Raw genomic sequence first — 25,673 nt, forward strand, 5'->3', positions numbered from 1 at the left:
TAACAGCTGTATAATTTCATATTATGTACATAAGAATAATTACAGTATATTTGCTATATTTGCAGGTTTCTTTTGTCAAGATTTAAGGAATTTTATTTATATGAAAAACAAGCTCTGAGGAGCTATTATTATATAGTTATAAAAACAGAATGATTTTTAAATCAAAAAGCATGTAAACAGAAGCAGGAGTTTATGCAACACACGCTCAAACTTAGCATTCATTGAAATGTACTCAAACACAGTTATAATTATTGTTCACATATGCATATAATCAGTATATAATACTTGGGGAGTCAGGGACAATTGCAGCTTCTTAAAAACAAGAATCTGCATGTAGCATATATAAGAATAACTTTGCCATACATCAACATTTAATTTATAGCTTGTTTGGTTGGACCACAGAATAAATAGGCAAACCTCTGAAGCTTATGAAGGTGAGGGGGTGTCCACCCACCTTTTTGTCCATCTATCCTGCAATCTTGTCTGTACTCTATCTTATATACTGCTTTTCATTGGAGCTGTCTTTCTATCCATCTGTCCTGCTGTCTTGACTGGGCTCTGTCTCCTATTACTTGTCACTGGCTGGGACTTCAAACTTTTAAATATGGGTTTACCTTGGAGAAGTGATGTGTAATGTATGAAAAGTAGGTCATTCTGACTTACATTTTGAACTTTGACCAATATCAAAGAAAAACAATTTCCTTTGGTTATACCTCACATACTACTGGCAACAAGTTGGTCACCCTGACCTACATTTTGACATTTGACAGACATCAGGAAAACCTTGTCTATTCTTGTGTCTCTTACACTATCACTACTAGTCATTGGAACTTATCTTTAGGATATGTTGTCAATTTGGTGAGGTGATGAGTCACACATAAAAGGAGGTTACTCTGACCACATTTTTACCTTAATCGATACATCAAAGAAAAAAGTTGGACTCTATTTCCCACACTATCTCTCCTTTAAAGAGAGGTATGGGTTCACCTTGGTGAGGCATTATGTCAATGGGGACCATAATTTGCTCAATAATCTTGTTTAAATTTCATTCATACAATATACCATTTTCTTTTATAAATTTTGTACTATGAATATAACTAATATATGGCTGTTATTAGATATCAAATATTGGTATAGTTATAGATATAAAACTTTCTTAAGAAAAGTGATCAATTCTGGGATTGAATTTGAGTCTGCAGTCCATACACAAATTTTGATGATTATTCTATGTGTTTCATAAGTGCTGAGGCTTCAATCCCTGGCTTTGCTATGGGGGAGGACGAGTTTAAAGTGCGATGTGTAAAGGCATCAGACTCTGGGGATGAAAATGATGTTACCAGAGCTATGATGGATGCTTACAAGGTAAAATTTTACAGAAGTGACATCTTTAACTGAAGCATTAATATCTATGTATACATGTATGTACAGAATTAGAAACAGCTCATGAAACTCTCTGTATAAAACATGTTTATCATGAACATGTATCAAAATTTCACCTTCTTAAAAAACATCATCACTATTCACTGCATTTTCATAGGGTTTTACCTTGATTTCCGAGTACTAGCATAAAGGTACTATTTGAAAACCTATTAACAATTATTTCATCATAATTATATGGAAGGTTACCTGATCCTGTAAAAAATCTTAAAGTTGTCATCCTAAGGTTTCAGGTCTTTGGTGTAAGGTTAATGATCTTGTATACCCTACAGTTTCAACTGAACATGAACAAACAATTGAAAACAGTTTTCTGTAGAAAGAAGGAATAGAGCTTTGAAAGTTAACTTTGTGTATGGTGGGATGAAAAAGCTGATCCATTTCATGTTGATTGTTAACAGAGTTTGAAGGAAGAAGGCTTTACACCTGTATGGATGACCCCAGGAGAGTGTCTAAATATCAAGAGGAAAGAAAAGAACTGTGTGTACCTATTTGACCCGTTTGAAGGACAAGCATTTGATCACATCAAGAGTCTATGCTGCAGGTTTGTTATGTGATTTTCTGGTTAATGATCACTATCTCATTCATATTTCTCTACCACTAAGCTGAGCTTAGCTGCCTATATTGTAGTGTCTTTATCTGTGACAAGATTGTGTGTTATTAAACTATTTCTTGTCAAGACACGACATAAAGTCACTAAGGGATAAGAAATGAAAATAAACGAAAATTGTTAAGACCTCGCCACATGTATGCCTCTATTAGGAATGCTAACCTCAAACCTAAAACCATGCTACATGTATGCTCACACTAGAATGCTTAGCTCATAGAAAAAATTTCATCAACTGAGAAGGAAATTTTAAGGAGTAAACTTATCTTTTGGGAATTTGGCCATATAGTTTGGAGGTATGTAGTGTTTGGACTTTAATGTGTCTTGCACTCAGCTTTTGGCATTTATTCAGGGGTACTGGTTTATTAAACCCTTTACTTAAAAGTGATGGTAAGCATTTGAAGGTTTTCATTTTTTAGGTTGAGCAACATTTATCTACATAAATTACAACATATGTGCAAAGAAAATTATCTGGAGCTCAAGTATTGATGAAAGTAAAATTTACAAGAATCTTTTAATATTCTTAGAATCCTTGGTCCACGCTGCATTCTTGAATCCTTGGAGTACAAGTTGGTAAGTTTACTGCTCTGATACTAATATGTATTACTTAATATAGATGGTAAAGACTTGAACAGCTCTAAATTACAGACTTTTTTACCGTAGGTCCTAATAAATAAATCAGATTTTGTTATCATTCATCCAGATTTTGAGTATTTACTGTTACAAATTTGCTTGTTGTTTTTTGTTGATTTTCATTTTACCTGATGTAATTTCAAATTTGAAACCAATTTGTAGGAGATTCCAAGAAAAGCTCGTCCTGTGTATAACTTGGCTATGAGGAATGTGGTTGCTTGCTGTACAAATCTGGACAAACAAACCAGGGTAAGGCCAAAGGTCAATAATGAACCAATGAACCAGGCTAAGGTCAGAGTTCTGTAACATGAAAAGGTAATTTCAATAACAAACCAGGGTCATTTCAATAATAAACAAAGGTGACGTCAAACAAACCAGTGTTAAGTCAATAACAAACCAGGGTTAGGTAAATTAACAAACCAGTGTTAAGTCAATAACAAACCAGTGTTAAGTCAATAACAAACCAGGTTTAAGTCAATAACAAACCAGTGTTAAGTCAATAACAAACCAGTGTTAAATCAATAACAATCCAGGGTTAGGTAAATTAACAAACCTGGGTAAGGTCAATAACAAACCTGGGTACCGTCAATGACAAACCAGGGTTAGGCCAATAACAAACCTGGGTACCGTCAATGACAAACCAGGGTGAGGCCAAAAACTAACCAGGGAAAAGCCAATAACAAACCAGGACAAGGCCATTAACAATCCAGGGTTAGGTAAATTAACAAACCAGGGTAAAGTCAATGACAAACCTGGGTAAGGCCAATAACAAACCAGGGTAAGGCCACTAACAAACCAAGATAATTTCAATAACAAACCAGGGCAAGGTCAATAACAAACCAGGGTAAGGCCAATAACAATCCAGGGTTAGGTCAATAACAAACCAGGGTTAGGCCAATAACAAACCAGGGTAAGGCCAATAACAAACCAGGGCAAGGTCAATAACAAACCAGGGTTAGGCCAATAACAAACCAGGACAAGGCCAATAACAAACCTGGGTAAGGCCAATAACAAACCAAGATAATTTCAATAACAAACCAGGGCAAGGTCAATAACAAACCAGGGTAAGGCCAATAACAATCCAGGGTTAGGTCAATAACAAACCAGGGTTAGGCCAATAACAAACCTGGGTACCGTCAATGACAAACCAGGGTGAGGCCAATAACTAACCAGGGAAAAGCCAATAACAAACCAGGATAATTTCAATAACAAACCAGGGCAAGGTCAATAACAAACCAGGGTAAGGCCAATAACAAACCAGGGCAAGGTCAATAACAAACCAGGGTAAGGCCAATAACAAACCAGGGCAAGGTCAATAACAAACCAGGGTTAGGCCAATAACAAACCAGGGCAAGGTCAATAACAAACCAGGGTAAGGCCAATAACAAACCAAGATAATTTCAATAACAAACCAGGGCAAGGTCAATAACAAACCAGGGTAAGGCCAATAACAAACCAGGGCAAGGTCAATAACAAACCAGGGTAAGGCCAATAACAAACCAGGGCAAGGTCAATAACAAACCAGGGTTAGGCCAATAACAAACCAGGGCAAGGTCAATAACAAACCTGGGTAAGGCCAATAACAAACCAGGGTAAGGCCAATAACAAACCAAGATAATTTCAATAACAAACCAGGGCAAGGTCAATAACAAACCAGGGTAAGGCCAATAACAATCCAGGGTTAGGTCAATAACAAACCAGGGCAAGGTCAATAACAAACCAGGGTGAGGTCCATATGCAGGATAAGACAAAACAAGCAATCTAGGTTTGTACATAATTCAGTCAAGTCTGATGGCTTACCAGGTAAATGAAGAACACAAAACAAATTTCACTCTGATGCTGTTGACTTTTTTTTTCTTTTTTATGAGTGATTTGTCTGTTTCAGGATGAGGTTCATGAAAAGATTGAATTGATGAGTGGGAGTGTGGGGAAAGATTTCACTGAAGCTGTGACTCACCTTATAGCAGGGGAGGTTGGAAGCAAGAAGTACCAGGTACCTATATTGACAAAGTGATAGTTTGATTGTGTATTGACTCAGGATTTTAAATGTTTTCTGTACTATATTTCATTGTGCAGTAATATGGATAATTAATATGTTGCCAGGTTTTTCAAAACACTAGAATTGGAAGGGTCATCTTGAATACGATTCAGCAGTTTGGAGGTTTCTTGAATACCATATTTTTCGGGTTATAAGCCCCAACAATATATAAGATGCAGAGCTGATTTTTTTGTTTTTTCAATTTGTTCCACATATAAGCCACACCCTTTCTTAGGAAGTGGTAACCGTTACATTGACCAAAGTTTGTTGATAAAACAGACAAAGTAGAGCAATTTAACAAGATCATCAGTGAAACGTTTCATAAAGTTTGGAGATGAATTATACTCAGATAATCATTTATTTTATTGATGTGTTTCAAAAAACATAAGAAAGGAAATATTGAACTTGTTTGGCTTAGGTGCTTTAACAGATTGTCTACGCACAGATATAGTGCCTGACATTACATACGGTGTACTAAACAATGTCTCCATCGCTGTCTGTACTGTTGAATATTAACGAAGGCCCTTACATGCTGTCAAAATTCTTATAGTCCCATATTAATTCTTTTTGTAAATTATAAGAAAGTCATTCATGTCGTAAACAAGCATGGCGGTCATTCTAGGATTTGACATATTACCCGATAAATCATTGATCCAAGGATGCAAAAGGCTATTGTAAACTTCTGCTATGGCTTCAATATCATCCTGTATACGATTGCAAATGATGATTCTAGACGATCTGTTTCAGTCACAAACATGTGACAGGCAGGTACTCATAAAAAAAACTCTGTACTGTCTCATACTAGTGAACTGCTACACTTCCTGTTGTTTTTTTTCAGTCGCTCCATTTTTTTATTTTTTTTTTTTTTTTTTTCGTCTACATGTAAGCCACATGTCCAACTCATGAGGAAAAAAGGTGTGCCTTATAGTCAATATAGATGCAAAACCATTATTGTGCTGAATTATCAAAAGAAAATTTGGATACACCAAAATAAGAGCATATTTATATCCTCAGGTGGCAGCCAGCCTTGGTAAGCAGATCATGTCAGCAGACTGGGTGACTAAGGTGTGGGAGCTTTCTCAGACAAGGTAAAAGGAACATTACATCTGCATGATAAAAAGAACATGAAATGTTTTGATAAGCTGTTTAATAACAATAAATTTATGATGGATGTAAACAAATGACATACCAAAGTCACCGATTTCTTTCACACTTTTTGGTATATCATGTTTCAAATGCTTTATTTTGCTATTCATGATTGTATGGTTTTAGGAATGCTGATCTAGAAATAACTTTGAATTCATGAATCATGAGCTATTAGAGACATGGACTCTCAAAGACTCCTATGTTGGTAACTGATACCTTCATATTAATTACAGTTTTCCTGATGAGAGTCATGTGACTAAACCTTAAAAGCCATATGATTCAGTCATGTGATGCACGTCCATACTGAATTGTATTTATCTGAGTACAGGCTAGTACATAAAAAAGAAACAAACATGATCACTCCATGTGCTTTTAAGTTTTAATAGTCAGGTAAGTGGTTTTCAAAATAAGATTCTAGGGTTTCACTAGGCCAGACACGTTTGTGAGTGTTTAACATTACACTTTGTAATGTAATCCTACTAGTTATGCAGTAGTTTTCCTATCAGTAACATCTTTGACTGATGTTTGTCTGTGTTTATTTTGTAATTCAGTAAAATTGATATTTGTCATGTTATATACTCTGTTGTAAACATTTTAGCATTCCAACACTAAATTAGCATCTGTGATTTATGAATAAAACTATTGCGGCACACATGATCAACCTTTGACCTGTAGCTGCAGATCTGACTGATTCTGTTTTGTGGAGTTCTACAGTCATCAATATTGGGATTTCATTTAAACACAGGGTTTTAAAGACGTTTGAATTCGAAAGTGATACATATCTAGCAGATTGTAATATATACCTAGCAGATTGTATGTGATTATATGATAAGGCATACGTAAATTCAATGGAAATGTCTATATAAACAAGGTTTGATAACAAAAGAATAACAAGGATGTCATTGTTAATCCATAAAAATAATAGCAAAGAGATTTGAATTCACGATTGACACTCCTCAAATATTAATGAAAAACAACCTTAGATGAAATATAGGTAAGTTGCAGTAGCATGTATACTGTGGAGGTTATTTCCTCTCATGTTCCTGTTTTTTAATCTACAGAATAGCTTAGATGTTCAACAGAGAACGTAATAGGAATCTAAAAATGAAAATAAGTTTATGTTACAGTGAAAAATATCATAAAACACAAATATGTTTTCCTGAAAATGCACACAGCAGATATCCTAATAACTTCTTAATAATTTCCAGAGAATCTTGAAAGATAAATATACTTTACAGTTTATGTAATGTCCTTCAATCTGAATAACAGGCGGTACATGACACTACACATATCATTTTAATTTCTTGATGCTATATGAACAGAGCTGTACATGGAATGGAAGCAACACTACAAGAGTATCGCTGTCCGATTTTCAAGGGGCTTGTTATCACAGTGTCTGGGCTGGACCCTAAGGAGCGCAATGACGTCAAGAAACTCATAAACTCTGAAGGTAAGGATGTTATCACAGAGACACCTAGCTGTAGTCCCCCATTACTCTGTTCTACTGAAATCTTAATGGTCTTCTTCTCCTCCAGATCATTGTATTCAACACATAACTTTGATAAGTTCAGTCTGAATATAATCTCTCAACATGATATCTGGCTTTTGACATCAAAAATAGATTGGTTAAGCCTGTCTATAAAGGTCGTTGAAGGGAGAACAAAAGTGACTTGTATAGAAAGGTAGCATTTATCAGGTTATAAGACTTGTCTATACATGTTTGATTTGACAATTATTGACAGTTTACTGGCAGACAGGAAGTTCTCCAAAGGAAGAACTTTTTTTCTGATCCTTCAGTATTTTTTCGTGAAGTAAATGTCTGATCGGATTACATGTATAAAAAGTTTGAAATTATTTTGAAATAATCTGTTGGTTGATTATTTTTAACAGGAGGGAAATATAGTGGTGAAATGAAGGTGAATGAATGTACTCACTTGATAATCAACAAACCCAAAGGTGAGATTTCTCGCAATATCCACATGAGTCAAGACCATAGCATTCACACTATTATTGAAGTCATATAACAAGTGGACAAAGTACAAGTTACTTTATAACTTGTTCACATAAATGCTTATATCAAGTGATGACTATACATAGCAGTTGATTTACTTCAACAACTAATTTGATGAGTATTTAGAAACAATAGATGTCAAAATAGAATCAGTCTTGTTAAGTTATATGTTAATATTGAGTATAAACCTTTTTATTGTATAAGTCATTCACTATATCATCTTATTGTAGTGCTTCATTGTAATGTAACATTTCAGAATCTGTTAATCCTGATTTTTCAAAATAGTGAGGTATAGGATAAAAAGTTTTCTTTTATCAGGTACAAAATATGAGTTTGCTAAAAAGTGGAAGCTCAACATTGTGAGAACTGAATGGTTGTATGATTCCATTGAGAAGAGCTTCTGTCAGGATTCAGAAAAATATAAAGTACTAGCAGTGGAGGATAAATCTCAGGCAAAAACTTCTACTCCAGAGAAGGATGTTCCCCACAGTAAGTAAAGGATGCAAATTACTCGCGTATGTTGATAAATGTTTAGCAAAGCTTTTACCTCATATAAGGATGTTCCCTAGATTAAGTATGGAATGCAAATTACTTGCGTAGGTTGATAAATGTTTAGCAAAGCTTTTACCTCATATAAGGATGTTCCCTAGATTAAGTATGGAATGCAAATTACTTGCGTAGGTTGATAAATGTTTAGCAAAGCTTTTACCTCATATAAGGATGTTCCCTAGATTAAGTATGGAATGCAAATTACTTGCGTAGGTTGATGAATGTTTAGCAAAGCTTTTACCTCATATAAGGATGTTCCCTAGATTAAGTATGGAATGCAAATTACTTGCGTAGGTTGATAAATGTTTAGCAAAGCTTTTACCTCATATAAGGATGTTCCCTAGATTAAGTATGGAATGCAAATTACTTGCGTAGGTTGATGAATGTTTAGCAAAGCTTTTACCTCATATAAGGATGTTCCCTAGATTAAGTATGGAATGCAAATTACTTGCGTAGGTTGATGAATGTTTAGCAAAGCTTTTACCTCATATAAGGATGTTCCCTAGATTAAGTATGGAATGCAAATTACTTGCGTAGGTTGATAAATGTTTAGCAAAGCTTTTACCTCATATAAGGATGTTCCCTAGATTAAGTATGGAATGCAAATTACTTGCGTAGGTTGATGAATGTTTAGCAAAGCTTTTACCTCATATAAGGATGTTCCCTAGATTAAGTATGGAATGCAAAGCACTCGCATAGGTTGATGAATGTTTAGCAAAGCTTTTACCTCATATAAGGATGTTCCCTAGATTAAGTATGGAATGCAAAGTACTCGCGTAGGTTGATGAATGTTTAGCAAAGCTTTTACCTCATATAAGGATGTTCCCTAGATTAAGTATGGAATGCAAAGTACTCGCATAGGTTGATGAATGTTTAGCAAAGCTTTTACCTCATATAAGGATGTTCCCTAGATTAAGTATGGAATGCAAAGTACTCGCGTAGGTTGATGAATGTTTAGCAAAGCTTTTACCTCATATAAGGATGTTCCCTAGATTAAGTATGGAATGCAAATTACTCGCGTAGGTTGATAAATGTTTAGCAAAGCTTTTACCTCATATAAGGATGTTCCCTAGATTAAGTATGGAATGCAAATTACTTGCGTAGGTTGATGAATGTTTAGCAAAGCTTTTACCTCATATAAGGATGTTCCCTAGATTAAGTATGGAATGCAAATTACTCGCGTAGGTTGATGAATGTTTAGCAAAGCTTTTACCTCATAGAAGGATGTTCCCTACAGTAAGTATGTAATACAAAATTCTTGCATAGAATGATCAATCTCTGCAAAAACTTCTACCCAGGGAATGGTGTTCCCCGAAGGAAGTACAGCCTGTTGAATGTTCCCACCAGAAAACACAGAAATATTATAATATTTAAAGTTAATATCAGTATGTTTTGACTGTAACCTGCCAGTGATAAGTGGTTAATCATAAACTGTTGGTAGATGAAATACCTAATTCATTGACAGCTCGGGCATCCACCATTGCCGATCTGAGCTGTATAGCCAACGTCTCGGTGATTAGCCACGTCAATGAAACTGCTGCCGTCACTACCAAACAAAAGTCCTTTGAGGAGACAGACATCACACTCAGTGGTATTGATCTAACTCAGCCTCCAGTTGACCTCCTGCTGGATGGATGTAAGGTAAGTCCTGAAAGAACCTTAAGTTGATCCAGTTTATCTTCCATCCCGGAAACTGAACCATAGACAGTAGTAACTTATTTCAGAGCACCAGTGTCAAGTAGATGGGATAGCCAAAGTAAAATTCATCAATCTAAACCTTTAGGTTAAGATTCTGAATTGTCTAGAATTTCACAATGTCTGGAGCTATGAATCCTGGAATTTTATCATTAGATTCAGTTTCTACAAACAAATCTAACCCCACAAAGCATATTTACCTACCCTTGTAAATACAAAGGTACCCCACCTCCCACAAATACATCTAACTACCTAACTTCATACATATTTGCTTAGCTCATCCTCTTACTACTGTTGGCATCATTGATTGATGAATTAGTGATGTGCAATTGACTTCAGCTGTTAAGCTGTATGTTGCTGTTCTTCCAGGTTTACTTGAGTGGATTTAGAGGACAGGCACTTGAGAAAGTCCGCAAGGTCATTAACGCTGGTGGGGGAACACGGTCAGTAATGTAGGGCAACATCTAGTTGTACCTATAACCAAGGAAGAAGAATATGGTCAGATTTATAGAGTAATTTCTAAATCGTAACATTTTGAGTGTCATGTTTAGTATTCTCTGGCAACATTGAATTTTATCATTAATACAGGCAGGAAACAATAGTCATGATAATTCTTGTATATTTATGAAGATTTTGCTTTTGTTATTGTCATTTATATTGTAATCCTTTCCCCTTTATAGATTTGTTTGCTTTGCAATTTTAGGAAGTGAACTGGATATTAAAAGTAATGATTAACTAGCTTCAAATACAACATACAAATTATAAAATTTAGGTGGATGATAGATGAAACTCTGTGATTTTACATCAAAAGTGGTACTTGTTGGTTGGAAAAACACATACATCTGCTCCTCTAGTAATATATCTACTACATGATACACACTATTGGTAAGATTTGTGATGTAAGGATAGAAATATGATGTGTCTCCTTGAAATGTTACTAATTACTCTGTCTTTGTGCAGCCTGAACCAGCTAAATGAGAATGTCACTCACGTGATTGTTGGAGAACGTGTGGATAAAGACATGGACTTTCTCAAATCAGCTGCATGTACATTTAGGTAAGGGCTTCAGATTTAAAAAAGGAAACTGTGTTTGACATTCCAACAAACTTATTGCCATTTTATGGTAGAAAATTCTGAAATGTCAACAAAATTGTAATCAAAACTCAAATTCAATAAGACTAGTGCAAAATATTAACCAAAGAAAGTTTATACTGATTCCTGAAAAAAATTACAAGGATAACAAGACCAGGTGCTCTGGAGGATTAAGCTTCTTGTGCTTCGTTGACAACACCCACAACAAAAACCAACTGGCGAACTTACGAGCGTCAAACACATCCAGCTTCATATTGCACAAAGAAAAAGAATATTTCTGAATGAGATAACCATAACGACCATAAAGCTTCCCCATAATTTTCATCATACTGCATCTTTCAAAACCTTGTGTTATGAGTTTGTTGGACTGTTGACGCGTTTAAATCTTTCCTTATCTTCTCAATAACCAAAAGTCTCCAAGTCAAGATATTTGAATAGTAGCACACTTTAAAAGAAATGTTTTCAGTGTATATTGGAATGAATATCCATGACCCTCTTTAAAGGCACAGGTATTCTGGTCTTATCCTCAAAGCTGCAGAAGTGGTGAATAATACAGGTCCATGAGGCATCTTGTTTGAAATTGACAACTTCAAAACACAGATAAAAAGACATTATCTATACATCTTTTTATATATAAATACCTATACCAATATTGTACAGGTATGTGGTGTAAATATCATTCTTTTCAAAAACATTTATATTGATCATGTACCTGTCTAGTCTTGAGACCAAGAATTTACAGGCTGTCACACCATATCTGTGGTGTTATTGTAAGATATTTATTTTAGAGCTAAATGCAATATGCTAATGCCTTAAGGTGTCATCCATTTTCCATTTTTCTGTTTCCTGCAAAATTGTCTTCAAGCAACTTCTTCAGATTCAGTTGACATAGGTTGAAGATATTTGCTTTGTAGCTTTTAAGATATATATAAACTCAACGAAGTGTTGGGAAAGGAATGACAGACTCAATGTATAGTTCACAAGAATCACCTTAAATATTGTAGATGAAACCCTCAAACAACCCTTAATAACAAAATGGCTTAGAATTAAGATATTTTGTTTATACTTTATTTTTCTAGGAAAGAGCCAGAAAAAGTTAAAAATGAATTACCTTGATCAAAAGGAGTCCTGTCCTATAAGATATAGCAATTTCTTCTTTTGATTAATTGAAAGGACTTAGATGCTGATAATAATCTTTACCCTGAAATTTACAGCCATTTAGCAATATAAAGTCTGTAACCTTTTTCTATTACAAATATTCAAGGTCACATGGATCAAATTTGCTTAAACATTTGATTTACAGATTGTGCTAACAAATATATGGTATAGGTTTTTCCTGATACTAAAAATGTACATCTCTGCACAATAAACCAAGCTATTTGTATGGTGTGTATGAATTGGGACATGTTTTGATGTGATTTTAGACCCTATGTTGTGGGAGCAGCCTGGCTAGCTGAGTGTTACAGACAGGGAAACACAGTGGATGAACAGCCCTTCATTTGTCTGGAGTATGAATCGGATATCTCGACATCACCTAAAATTATAGGGTAATCCTTGTCCTGTGATCATTCAAATAGTATTATGGTAGATTGTATTTACTGCAGTTTCTGCGGCATTGTAAAACAACTTTGATTGCTACCTTGATCTTTTGCCTGTAGAAAATTGTCAAAATATATAGGAGACAGATTAGAATTATTTCATAATCGACTCATCCTCAATACTCCAGGGGCTGTCTGAGTGAATTAGATTCTGGTTTTAATTGAATTACATTTGTCTGTAAAAAGTAACAAGCAGGAATGTTGAAATTTTTTTGTGACATTATATTTCAAGACTTTGAATCAAACTAAACAATCCAGATTCATGAAGTATTTATGTCAAAACTGAAGAGACAAATGATCTATATTAATTGTGTTAAATTTGTGGGGAAAAAAAGGTTTGGCAGTATCTATAAATCATAAACACCTTTTGCACAGTTTACAATTTGTCAAGGTTTGAAAGTTTTGACTCATGTAGGCTAAAGAAATTACAAACGTTGAGTCTAAGTGCATGTTTAGATTGACATTTTCTCAGAACTGGAAGCCAAGTTTGTCAGTATGGAGGTTAAACATTGCAGGAAGCCAACATCTAAAGAAGTGACAAATCCTGTAACAAAAGATGAAGTACCCGATGCTGGTAACGAGGACACAGATATGGAGGACATCATGAGTCAATACCTGCTTCAAGCTGATTCTGGTAGGCTATTCACTAGATACAGTAGTCACTTGGCTCAGAGGCATAGTGGTCACAGTATATAAAAGGTCATACCAGACACAGGCCTTAGAGGGTAACATTGACAGAATTAAGGACAATATATTATCAAATCACATGCATCAGTTAATTCAGCAATAAACACATTTATGCTTTTTCCAAACTGTAAATATGAACTAATTTTAGCCAATGATGACCAATCACTGCGCAAAATTAAAGAGTTTGTGAAGTTCCAACTGTCTAGTGGTTGTTGAGCTCGCATGCTCAATGTTAACTTGTGATATCTGAGGCATAAACGTAAATCACAGCCAAACATTTTCTACAAATTCAATATATATATTCTATAGATATATGCATAGCAAAAAACTGAAATCGAAAATGAAACATTAAAATTTAGATATTTGATGGCTCATTAGCCTTAAGCTTACTTATCACCTCATTTTGTTGTCAAAGCTTTTGATACTTTAATATAATATTTTTCATGAAACACAGCAATATGTTAGAAACCAGATGAAAAAAAAAAACTTTAGCCAATGATGACCAATCACTGCGCAAAATTAAAGAGTTTGTGAAGTTCCAACTGTCTAGTGGTTGTTGAGCTCACATACTCAATGTTAACTTGTGATATCTGAGGCATAAACGTAAATCACAGCCAAACATTTTCTACAAATTCTAAATGCTTGGACTATAAATAGCAAGTGATTGTTCATCGAGAGATTACCATATTACTTACATATTGAAATGTAGGTCTGAAAATCCAAAATAAGAAGCATTTCCAGGAATAAATTTGGTTGTCAGATTATGTACCACAGTCCTAATAACAAAATTATTTTACTGGTGTGTTATATAAAGTGTTAGCCAAAAAATGACCAATCACTCTTTGCAACATGTAAAGAGTTTAAAAAGATATGCTAGTGGTTGTTGAGCTCACATACTCAATGTTAACTTGTGATATCTGAGGCATAAACGTTAATAACAGCCAAATATTCTCCACAAATTCTAAATGCTTGGACTATAAATAGCAAGTGATTGTTCATCAAGAGATTACTTACGTATTGAAACGTAGGTCTGAAAACCCAAAATAAGAAGCATTTCCAGGAATAAATTTGGTTGTCAGATTATGTACCACAGTGCTCCTAATAACAAAATTATTTTACTGGTGTGTTATATAAAGTGTTAGGTCCAAAAAATAGAAATACTCTTTGAACATGTCAGATTAAAAAGATATGTTGGGTATAGAATTCTTTATTTAAATATACTGTAAAAATTGTTAATTCTAGGGGTTCTATAAGATACTGTAAAAATTGTTAATTCTAGGGGTTTTATAAGATACTGTAAAAATTGTTAATTCTAGGGGTTCTATAAGGTACTGTAAAGGTTGTTAATTCTAGGGGTTCTATAAGATACTGTAAAGGTCGTTAATTCTAGGGGTTCTGTAAAATACTTCAATGGTTAAGTTTGCGTTATTGATTTTAAGATACTGTCCATTTTTAACTTGAGAATGGAATGATATGTGAAAAAGAGATACATTGAAAATATAAATAAAGGAAGCAATAGTTGATTTCATGACTTCCACGAAAAAATATTTCCATTTTTCATTAAGCTTTTGATAAATTTTTTACAATTTGAACATAAAAAAAAACAACACAACAGGTTTTACTGACAGTTGTCAATATATGGAAAAGAAATCTTGTATTTGATATTACTATTTGAAATGAGAATAAAAAAGAAATACAAGGTCAGTAAAAACAATTGTTAGGATAACTGGGCCTAGGGAAGGATTGTTTAATTGTTTAAGATATCTATCTACCTCTTAGCTGTGTCCTTGTTTGATAGGGAAAGAGTCTGATGATGCCACAGTGTTAGACCGTGACCAGACCCAAGATCCCAATGCTACTACATCAGATGCAGCAGTACCCTCAAAGGAAGCAGACAAAGTTTTAAGGGAGAAGGACAAGACTAAAGAAGATGGGGATGTTACAGGTTTAAACACTTGCAAATACGTCTGTGGTTCCGAGATCATCTTCACATGTCTACAAATAAATTATATAATCAGCAGATCAGTTATTTTGCTAGAACACTTCTCAGAGGCATCAGTTATCTTTCAGGAATTGATTTGATGTTTAATGTTAATATTTTTTTAATGGTATTCCTATATGACCAACATTCTGTATCTCAAGATTTCTTTCAGTTTGATTTTGTTTCTCTCAGTTAAGATTTCAGTAGCATTTTTGAATGTGTGTTTTACAGAGGATGTAGAAATGGAAGGAAGTCCCAAACCTATTTTTCGTGGCAAGTCCTTCATGTTCTTTGGGTTTGAAGAAGATGCAGTTAAGGAGCTAAGCGAGTTCATAGTGGAGAGACGTGGTGAGTTTTGTGTTATATTTAGTGTTGCTAAATTTAGTTAGAATTAAGCTGCATAGAACGTCAGCTATTTGAACCTGTCATTTGGCTGTTGTTTCACTTTGAGCTTCTTACTAAGTTCCACTAATGTGATTAAGCTAAAACATGCCTGAAATAATCGTGAGATGATCCTGACCAAGTGTTGATGTTTTTCAAGTTGATCCTTAATCCAGTATGGCCACCATCTTGAAAAACATCTTCAGAAGTTCCACTGGTGCCATTGAGCTGAATGTAAAAGAAAGGAAGCTGACTGAATATTATAATTTTTCAACCTCTTCACATGTTCAATTTGGCAGCCATATTGTAACATATTACGCATTCATGGTTTCCCTGAACAAGACCTATTTTAAACTTCTTCTCAAGTTCTAATTGTGGGATTTCGCTGAAACTTGCCTGAAATGATGCTGTGATGGTCCTGAACTGCCTATGGGTCTCTTGTTTTATTTGTTCTTCCTGGGTTTTAGAAACTCCTAGTAAACATTAGTATAGTTATCCAATATAATCCTTGAATTGTTTTTGAAGAGACGAATACACTACATTCTGTAACTGTTACCGAAATTGTTGCAGTTCTATATGTACATTAAGTCTATCTCATCTTGAAGTAAAATGTTTGTTTGACAGGACGTGTGTTAGATCCAAAAGTTCGTCTGGTACCTGATTATGCAGTTGTTCCCCTCGACGGATTCCCTGTAGACAGGACAGCAAGTGAAGTAGTCACTAATGCTTGGCTGGTATGAAATATGAATCAGTATATATGACTTGATATGTCAGTATGTAGGATGTGATATGCCAGTAAATAGGACGTGATACATCAGTAGGATGTGATACATCAGTAAATAGGATGTGATACGTCGGTAAATAGGATGTGATATGTCAGTTAATAGGATGTGATACGTCAGTAAATAGGATGTGATATGTCAGTATGTAGGATGTGATACATCAGTAAATAGGATGTGATATGTCAGTAAATAGGATGTGATATGTAGGATGTGATACATCAGTAAATAGGATGTGATACATCAGTAAATAGAACGTGATACATACATCAGTAAATAGGATGTGATATGTCAGTTAATAGGATGTGATACGTCAGTAAATAGGATGTGATATGTAGGATGTGATACATCAGTAAATAGGATGTGATACATCAGTAAATAGGACGTGATACATCAGTAAATAGGACGTGATACATCAGTAAATAGAACGTGATACATACATCAGTAAATAGAATGTGATACGTCAGTAAATAGGATGTGATACATCAGTAAATAGGACGTGATACATCAGTAAATAGGACGTGATACATCAGTTAATAGAATGTGATACATACATCAGTAAATAGGATGTGATACATCAGTAGGATGTGATATGCCAGTAAATAGAATATACATCAACAGACAAATAGTCTGTATAGCAGTAGTTCATGGCTGTTAATTTACTCACATGTCAGCAGACTAGACATTAGGCTGTCAAGTTAAAAGCAGCTTCAGATATAGTATATCAGGAAACATGTGTAATTGATGAAATATTGGTGATGGCAGGATCCAACATATATTTTCTGTTGAGACACACAAACTGTTATTACTGTAAGTGCTATAGATATCAGCATAACTTGTCAGCCAAACTTCAGTACTATAAATTTCATGATGATAATACTTGGGCAAAATGATCAAAAAAATTTGCATTGATTTAAAATTTCGTAACAGGTTTTTCCTCATTCTTATTGGATGTTAGGTTTTAGAAATTTATGTTTTGGTTTTGCCAATATTAAAGATAAACAAAATATGTGGGATTCAACAGAAACTTAGTGCAGTGTCTAGATATACTTACTCTTTTCTTTCCCAGCAAATCTGCCTGGAGCATGACACTCTGATGACTGATGCTAATGAGCTGTATCATCCTCTAGATCTTAATCTGGATCCTCAACAGTTAACAGGCTGTGTTCTCTCTATCAGGTACCATGGTTTACCTCAAATAAGTCCCCTCCTCCCAACATATGACAGTGAGTTTGTATAATGTGGTAGTAACATGGTATGATGTGGTAGTAACATGGTATGATGTGATGGTAACATGGTATAATGTGGTAGTAACATGGTATGATGTGATAGTAACATGGTATGATGTGATAGTAACATGGTATGATGTGATAGTAACATGGTATGATGTGATAGTAACATGGTTTGATGTGGTTGTAACATGGTATGATGTGATAGTAATATGGTATGATGTAGTAACATGGTATGATGTGGTAGTAACATGGTATGATGTAGTAACATGGTATGATGTGGTAGATGTGGTAGTAACATGGTATGATGTAATAGTAACATGGTATGATGTGATGGTAACATGGTATGATGTGGTAGTAACATGGTATGATGTAATAGTAACATGGTATGATGTGATGGTAACATGGTATGATGTGGTTTTAACATGGTTTGATGTGGTAGTAACATGGTTTGATGTGGTAGTAACATGGTTTGATGTGGTTGGAACAAGGTTTGATGTGGTAGTAACATGGTATGATGTGGTAGATGTGGTAGTAACATGGTATGATGTGGTAGTAACATGGTATGATGTGGTAGTAACATTGTATGGTGTGATAGTAACATGGTATGATGTGGTAGATGTGGTAGTAACATGGTATGATGTGGTAGTAACATGGTATGATGTGGTAGTAACATTGTATGGTGTGATAGTAACATGGTATGATGTGATAGTAACATGGTATGATGTGATAGTAACATGGTATGATGTGATAGTAACATGGTATGATGTGATAGTAACATGGTATGATGTGATAGTAACATGGTATGATGTGGTAGTAACATGGTATGATGTAATAGTAACATGGTTTTCAACAAAGTTTGTTTTCCATGCTCATGTTTTGACTTTCCATTCACATGTGTGTGTTTTTCCCTTTAACAGTGGCTATTCTGGGACGGAAAGAGATTGCCTGATGCACATTGCTGAACTCTTGGGTGCTAAGTAAGTTTACTCCCAAGAAATATATAATGCTAGATAATGTTGCTATGGGTTGCCTTTTATCAAAAAGAGAGCCTGTTATCAATCCTTGTCACATTGTAGTGTTGTAATATTCAGGTCTACATCATGGTTTAACTCTATCCTGTTTTCAGGTGCCAAGACTACTTTGTGAGGAAGGCCAGTAAAGGACTACAGCCAAGTACTCACCTCATTGTACGTGAGGCTGAGGGATCTAAGTATGAGGCTGCCAAGAAATGGAATATCCCTGCTGTGTCCAACAGGTACATGTAGCAGTCACTTCTGTCTCAAACTTGTTTTTTTTTTAAATTTTATTATCTACTTATTATGATTTAGAATGAAAATTAATGCTACCCTTTTACAGGGTTGTTGCAAAATGTCCGGAAATATTTTGTAATTGATCAGATATTTGTTTGATAGAATGTTTTTAATACCTGTATTTGTTTTTTACGGTTGTTTAATTGTAACATGAAATAATTTGGAGTGTTCTCCAGTTATTTAGTATCTGGAGATTATTTTACTATAATATTAAAAAGTTACTACAAATGAATAGGACCATTTTCCAGTGAAAATCTGTTGATATAACATACCACAAAGTGTTCTTTTGTTAATATTTCAGTTGGCTTTTTGCTTGCGCTAAGTCTGGAAAAAAAGAAAAAGAAGAAAAATTTCATATTGACAACAAAAGCATTACCTCAGTTGAGATGGACAAATCAGAAACTGCATTAAGGACAGTAGAAGTTGAAATGGCAGACAATCATAGGAAGCCTGAGGTGACATCATTGGGGACAGGGGAAGTTAGAAACCAGAACAACATAACAGATATTCAGGAGGCTGTTTCAATAAAAGACAATTCAGAGATTGAATCAAAAGAGGAATCAAAGAGCCGTAAAAGTCTAAAACGCACCAGCTCAACCCTGGACTGTCCAGGAGTCAGTGAGGAGAACAGCAGACCCTCGAAAGTGGCACGGATGCTGGAAAATGTACAAGAAAGTAGTAGACAGGCAGATGTAGGTACAGTAGAGTCGACCTCACGTCCTGTAGACAAGCCTTATCAGGGCAGCCAGAAGGAAAACCTTAGCCGAGTAAACAGGGGTGCTGTAAACGAGAGAGTCAAGGTGAGGGCATAACAGAATGGCTTTAAATGGATTGCACCAACGAAGTTAGGCCTACTTATCTTAATTGTTTAATTACTCAAGAGGAGAAACATTATACACAAGTTGGGTAACAGATTGATATCACAGATAAATTTCCACTTAAATATATTTATACTAGCAAAGAAGTGTAAATGTCAATTTATGTTTAAATCAACATCACAGTAATACTATTTTTTTATTGCATATATATATCAAGTTTATCACCTTATGAAAAATTGTTGGTTTTCGCTACAATATGTACATAATGAGGTTAGTTCATAATTATGATAAGGAAATCAACAGTCTTGATTTGTAAATTTTTGTGTCATATATGATAACACATGTACAATAAACACCCTTGCTTATGAACAAAATGGTTTCCCAGCTGAATCGGCTGCGATACATTAAAACACACATAAGTTGAAGTTGATGAGACCAACTGAAACATTTTACTTATCCGATGATTCAACTTCGCTGTGTTTCTACACTGCTTTGAAAATCGACCTTATTTTCTTCATTGTTTATCAGATGTGTAGTAATAATGTGGTATTAACAGCAGAATAAAGAAATCTCTTCAAGTGCCTTGTGAGTTTTTCCTGTCAGACAAACTAGAGTTACACTAGAATAGGTTGTACTGTGCCTTTGACAGATACCTACATATTAACATAAGTAATCAACACCAAAAAATAGACATCATTAATACTTTCAAGCTTTACAGAATGCTTTGATGGCATAATCCCTTAACTTTGGTTGTTTTAAGGCCCTGCAGGCAGAGGTGGATACAACCCCCCAGGGTGGTTCCAGGTTCCGTACAGGACTCCAAACTCCATCTCCTGGCCGTTTTCTGGACCTGAGTAAAGACTTCCACCCTGTATTTGATTTAACTGTAAGTAAAAGCTGAAATGTCCACATTTGCCAATTGAAACATGTAAGTCATGTCTGGTATTTTCAGTGCATGAAATTTACTTTCTTTACTTCAACATCTCTTGAGCTATAAGCTTAAGATATAAAAATGGAATTGAGTGATGTGAGCTATGAATCAATTGGTGTTGTAGGATGCTTTGGCCTCCCTGGAGACTCCAGAAGGACATCGCAAAGTTAACAGGCGGAAAACTAGCTTGGTAAGTTTTTGTGGGAAATAAATCTTAATTGAAACATCTTTTCTGCTATTAAATATGGTAAATACCTGATTACCCTTGCTGAAAGGACTTCTATTGTTACCTATGACAAGTAGAACTGTAGGACTATTTAATAAGGTATCAGTCCTTTCTTGAATATAGACAGAAGTCACTAAACTTGTTAATGCTGTTGCTGAATACTTACTACTTGTCATTTTATTCAGCCCTTGGATGAGCTGTACACGATACAAATAGAGAAAGGCTTGAAAAATATGGAGGAAACCCAGCCCGACGTTGAGAATACTCCAGTAAAGGTCAGTAATCTCACCAAACTCTCAAATGTTTGAAGATTAAGCAGTGCCTGCCTGATTTGTAAGTGGCAAGATAAAGAAAATAACAAATACAGAAACTAATAAGTGACTTTAATGAATATTTGTCTCCCGGGCCTTTCATGTATTCCTTACAAAATTTAGGATAAAGCAAGATGTTTTATGATAAGAAAATTCTCTGATTTTCATAAAATTTTGAAGACAAAGGTGGACGAAGAGGTTGCTCCCCTTCATGGTGTCATCGCTGTTGTCAACAAGAAGCTGTCTTCTCAACAATCAGAATTCAACAATATAGTGTCGGATCTTGGAGGAGATTACCGCTGGTCATATGATAACTCCTGTACTCATTACATATTCCAGGTAAAAAGAGCAAAGTATCAAATATTCTATACTAACGATCTATTGCAAGGTAAAGGGAGACAATTCATCAAAAATTTGATACTACCATTGTATCACAGGTAAAGGGAGATAATTTAACAAATTTTTGTTAATTTGAAGTATGGGAAAACAATTTTTCACAAAAGATGGATTTTAACATCTTCACAATCTCTGTTCGACCAAATATATCAAGTAAAGGTATATGAATCATTTGAAATGAAAACAGAAAGAATTAAATTCAGATTAGTTTACAGTTTATAAGAATCACTAAAAATTTGACCAATCAAAAATTTGAAAGATATATGCTTACATATTCATCTTGGTGTTCTCCAGACAAATATACTCCTTTGTATTGGTTTCTATCACAGGGACGTGCGAATGATACAACAAAAGAGTTCCGATTGGCACGTGATCAGGGCAAGATAATTGTCTCTCCACACTGGCTACACATGGTACGAGCACTACAAGAATTTCATTTTTCCTTTCATTCACTTGTCATAGATACTTCTGAATTAGAACTGCTTTTCAAGTTTTATATGCCCTCACTATTTAATGGCAAGAGGGACTGAGGAAGGGTGTGCCTATAGTATTGTTAACATTTTTCTGCCTTCTCTTATCCCATTCTGAATCAATGTTATATCTTGAGAACCTCTCCACAGATTTGATTCACATTTACTCCATAGCATCATAACATCGAGTTCTACACCTGATCAGACTCTGATTTGCATTGGACAAATTTTCAAGTATTAAATTTGCTTATTTTCTACCAAGCAAATGTTGAAGAATTTCAGCAAGCCCATTGCTGTATAAAAATCTTTGATATGAATATGTCTACATCATTTGTTGTTTTCTATGACTATTCATTGTTTATATTTTATGGCTTGCTACTTCTGTAATGCATAGCTGTTGTCACATGTTGAAATCCGAGGAATTTTATATTTGCCATTTTGAAGATATGTTGAGACCATGTATTATTTTGAAGAATAATTGATTGTAAGATTTCTGTTTCAGTGTAAGGAACAAATGGCCAGGGTGGATGAGACACTCTTCCCACACACCTTCAACCCTAATCTGTCTTTGGTAAGTGAAACTCAGATCTTGAAATTTGACCCTTTAATCACCAACGTCATGCCATGTTTGTCTGTCATTGTGAAATTGATGCCCAAATTTGACCATTCTGCTATAAACTATGCTTGATAACGTTTCAGTTATGCTTCATTATTGCAAAATCATTCTTCATAGTTTCAATAATTTTATCTCCTTAGTGCAACAAACTTCAAAAGTAGGGTTATCCAGGATTTCCTTGACTTCTAAACTTACTGTGCACTTCATTTCACAAACTCCATACTGAAACCTTTGTGACTGTTATTTGTTTATAGTCTGTGGTTAGCAGTAAACGGACTGAGACACCTGGTCGTGCCAGCCGCCGGTCAGGACGAGCCTTGTCAAAGAAGGGAGAGGATGTGACCTCAAATTCCAGTTCTGCTGCATCTACATCACATTCCAAGCAGCCGATGCCACCTCCAAATACACAACAGATTTTGAGTTCTGAATCAGAATTGCCAAAATCTGTGGACAACCAGTCTAGTACCAAACAAGAAATTTCACCAATTAGGTCTGCATCTTCTTCTCCACCTCTCAAGACTAACCCAGACACATCACCAAAGGAGGGAGGACAGAGGTCAGATGAGGAAGCTATGGAACAAGAAGGTGCCTCCACAGAAAAGGTAGGTATATTTTGCCTCTCCCCAAATAAGAATGAACATATTAACCAACCCCTGGTAACATTTTGTTTGACCATTCTTACTCATTGACTAGGAAAAGCCAATTTCAAAATTTGAATATTACCTTTGCTTGGTAACCATGGTAACCAGTTTTATAATAGCCATAATTACTGTAGCTTATTGGACTGGGTCACTGAATGTATGGGGACAAAATTTCCATTCCTTAGCTAAGATAGGATGATGCTGGGTGCAAATTTTAATGATAGAAATCAAAGCATGTTCATTTCTAGGTAAGTCTCAAAGATCAGGATAGAATCAAAAGCACATTTAATTTTATAATTTTAGGGTGAGTTTCAAGGTTATTTATTAATGATAAGGGTGTTTAAAGGTTTTGTCACAAATATCTGGATATTGTTAAAAACAGAAAGTGTTTAGAAAGTTTAACAGAAGAAATCTGTTGGGTAATGATCATGTCATATCTGTATTGTGATTACTAACAGGGATGTTAACAGTGGTAAATTTGTCTATAAAGCATTGAAGGATCTTATTTTATTACTTGTCTGTACCTTTAAGTACCAATATTAACTTATTACGGACTTCTGTATATTTGAAATTGATTATTAATCTGCAAGAAAGTTATATTTCAAGTGATTGTTATGATAGAAAACAAACTAGGTTAACTCATTTCTGTACTCATATTAAGATGAAAAAAGTGCTTGTTTTGTTGATACATCTTACGGAAATATCTTTATCGTGTGACTTTCACTCCTCGTTTTGGCGGTCTTCAGGAGGGACTGGAAATCGGTGGAACACTAGAACTCCGGGAAGTCCTTTCCAAACAGCTTGAGAAGATGATGGGTTCAAAGTAACTATGTTTTTTTAACTTTTCTAGAATTAACTGTTTGACAAAATGTTCTTTCTAATGGATTTATTTATCTATTTATATACTTAGTATTTTAACATATTATCCAGAGAAAAAGTGAAATATTCACAACAAATGATCTTAGGTAAAAGTCTCTTTGTTTTCCTAGATGTATGCTCACATAAACAGATACATAGGTTTCTGTATTGTACTGCAGTTTATCTAACTTCACCTCACTTTATTTTGTTGATTGACAGAGCAAAGAAAAATACCAGGAGAAAAAGCAAAAGGCTGAACTGTATGTATACACATGTCTTCATTGCTCAGATGGGTTCAAAAAATTAGAAACAATTGAAAAACAAACAGTACATACACATGTATACAAATGCAGTGCAGAATACTACTGCCTGATCAACTATGACCAGTGGTAAATGTAAACTTGATCAAAGGGATTTTTCCTTTATTTTTCTGCACTGAAGTTTGATTCAATTAATATATTGATGGATAGAACATTTTACACAGGTGTAATTCATTTGATTTAACAGCCAGTGGACAGATGAACATGTCGGGGGAGACTTCGGGGGAACTATCTGGAGAGGGCCGGGGCAGTAACCAGAGTCGTCCTTCTTCCCGTCAGAACCGCTGGAGTCTTCAAGGTATGGATTAATATCTAAACCATTGTTCTGACATATTCATGGCAAGAACATTTTTTATTGATGCCTTGCTTAGGAGAACTCTCCATTGTGATTCAGTGAGTGCTACCCACTGTATATTTGTAAAGCTCAAATTAATGAATAACAATTCATTAAGAACAGGAATACACACAGCATAATGTAAAAACCAAACAATAGGCAGTATAGAAAAGTAAGCATTGCAAAAACTGAATATTATCCTGTGAATCAGCATTTGAAAACTGGACACAGTTTTATTATAATTCATTCTGTGATGCTGAAAGATTAAGTGTGACATGCTTATTGATGTCTGTTATCTATTATCCTCAGATGAACAGGCAGGCCAGAGTGAGCGACGTAACAATAGACAAACATCTAGAGGTAAATACATTAATTTTTCAGTTTCTGTATCTAACATTATCTTTTGGTAATTTCAATGTCATGCTGCTTTTTCATCTTTTTGTATATTGTATGAACGAATATGAGATAGTGAATCGGTGATATCTGCCCTCCATAAGCCTGTGTAACTGCATGGTTATATATTCTTCTTTTTAGAACCTTTGTGTCATTGTTTCATATAGGCACAAATTTGGATTGTTG

At 34.8% G+C, this 25,673-nt stretch overlaps 1 protein-coding gene across 2 annotated transcripts in view; it reads left to right on the forward strand.

Annotated features, from left to right (window-relative positions):
* LOC132557576 (DNA topoisomerase 2-binding protein 1-like) overlaps nt 1-25,673 on the forward strand; it is a 36,560-nt gene that overhangs the window by 1,481 nt on the left and 9,406 nt on the right. Inside the window, exons 2-33 of one of the 2 annotated variants that reach the window (XM_060222075.1) lie at nt 1,242-1,362; nt 1,836-1,978; nt 2,569-2,614; nt 2,837-2,923; nt 4,560-4,667; nt 5,727-5,800; nt 7,181-7,308; nt 7,749-7,814; nt 8,188-8,358; nt 9,884-10,059; nt 10,483-10,556; nt 11,074-11,169; nt 12,630-12,752; nt 13,319-13,437; nt 15,289-15,435; nt 15,703-15,819; nt 16,477-16,586; nt 17,701-17,810; nt 18,781-18,840; nt 18,990-19,118; nt 19,475-19,973; nt 20,752-20,877; nt 21,047-21,112; nt 21,334-21,423; nt 21,640-21,798; nt 22,185-22,268; nt 22,828-22,896; nt 23,196-23,543; nt 24,329-24,405; nt 24,660-24,700; nt 24,948-25,058; nt 25,404-25,454. In XM_060222075.1, coding sequence (XP_060078058.1) covers nt 1,270-1,362; nt 1,836-1,978; nt 2,569-2,614; nt 2,837-2,923; nt 4,560-4,667; nt 5,727-5,800; nt 7,181-7,308; nt 7,749-7,814; nt 8,188-8,358; nt 9,884-10,059; nt 10,483-10,556; nt 11,074-11,169; nt 12,630-12,752; nt 13,319-13,437; nt 15,289-15,435; nt 15,703-15,819; nt 16,477-16,586; nt 17,701-17,810; nt 18,781-18,840; nt 18,990-19,118; nt 19,475-19,973; nt 20,752-20,877; nt 21,047-21,112; nt 21,334-21,423; nt 21,640-21,798; nt 22,185-22,268; nt 22,828-22,896; nt 23,196-23,543; nt 24,329-24,405; nt 24,660-24,700; nt 24,948-25,058; nt 25,404-25,454 — 3,898 coding nt within the window. In that variant the 5' untranslated portion in view covers nt 1,242-1,269. The remainder of the gene's footprint in view (nt 1-1,241; nt 1,363-1,835; nt 1,979-2,568; nt 2,615-2,836; nt 2,924-4,559; nt 4,668-5,726; nt 5,801-7,180; nt 7,309-7,748; nt 7,815-8,187; nt 8,359-9,883; nt 10,060-10,482; nt 10,557-11,073; nt 11,170-12,629; nt 12,753-13,318; nt 13,438-15,288; nt 15,436-15,702; nt 15,820-16,476; nt 16,587-17,700; nt 17,811-18,780; nt 18,841-18,989; nt 19,119-19,474; nt 19,974-20,751; nt 20,878-21,046; nt 21,113-21,333; nt 21,424-21,639; nt 21,799-22,184; nt 22,269-22,827; nt 22,897-23,195; nt 23,544-24,328; nt 24,406-24,659; nt 24,701-24,947; nt 25,059-25,403; nt 25,455-25,673) is intronic. The other variant, XM_060222077.1, reaches the window with a different exon arrangement.

Source organism: Ylistrum balloti, unplaced genomic scaffold, assembly GCF_031769215.1.
Source record: "Ylistrum balloti isolate Yb309-2 unplaced genomic scaffold, AGI_CSIRO_Ybal_v1 Utg370700, whole genome shotgun sequence".
NCBI classification, from domain to species: Eukaryota; Metazoa; Mollusca; class Bivalvia; order Pectinida; family Pectinidae; genus Ylistrum; species Ylistrum balloti.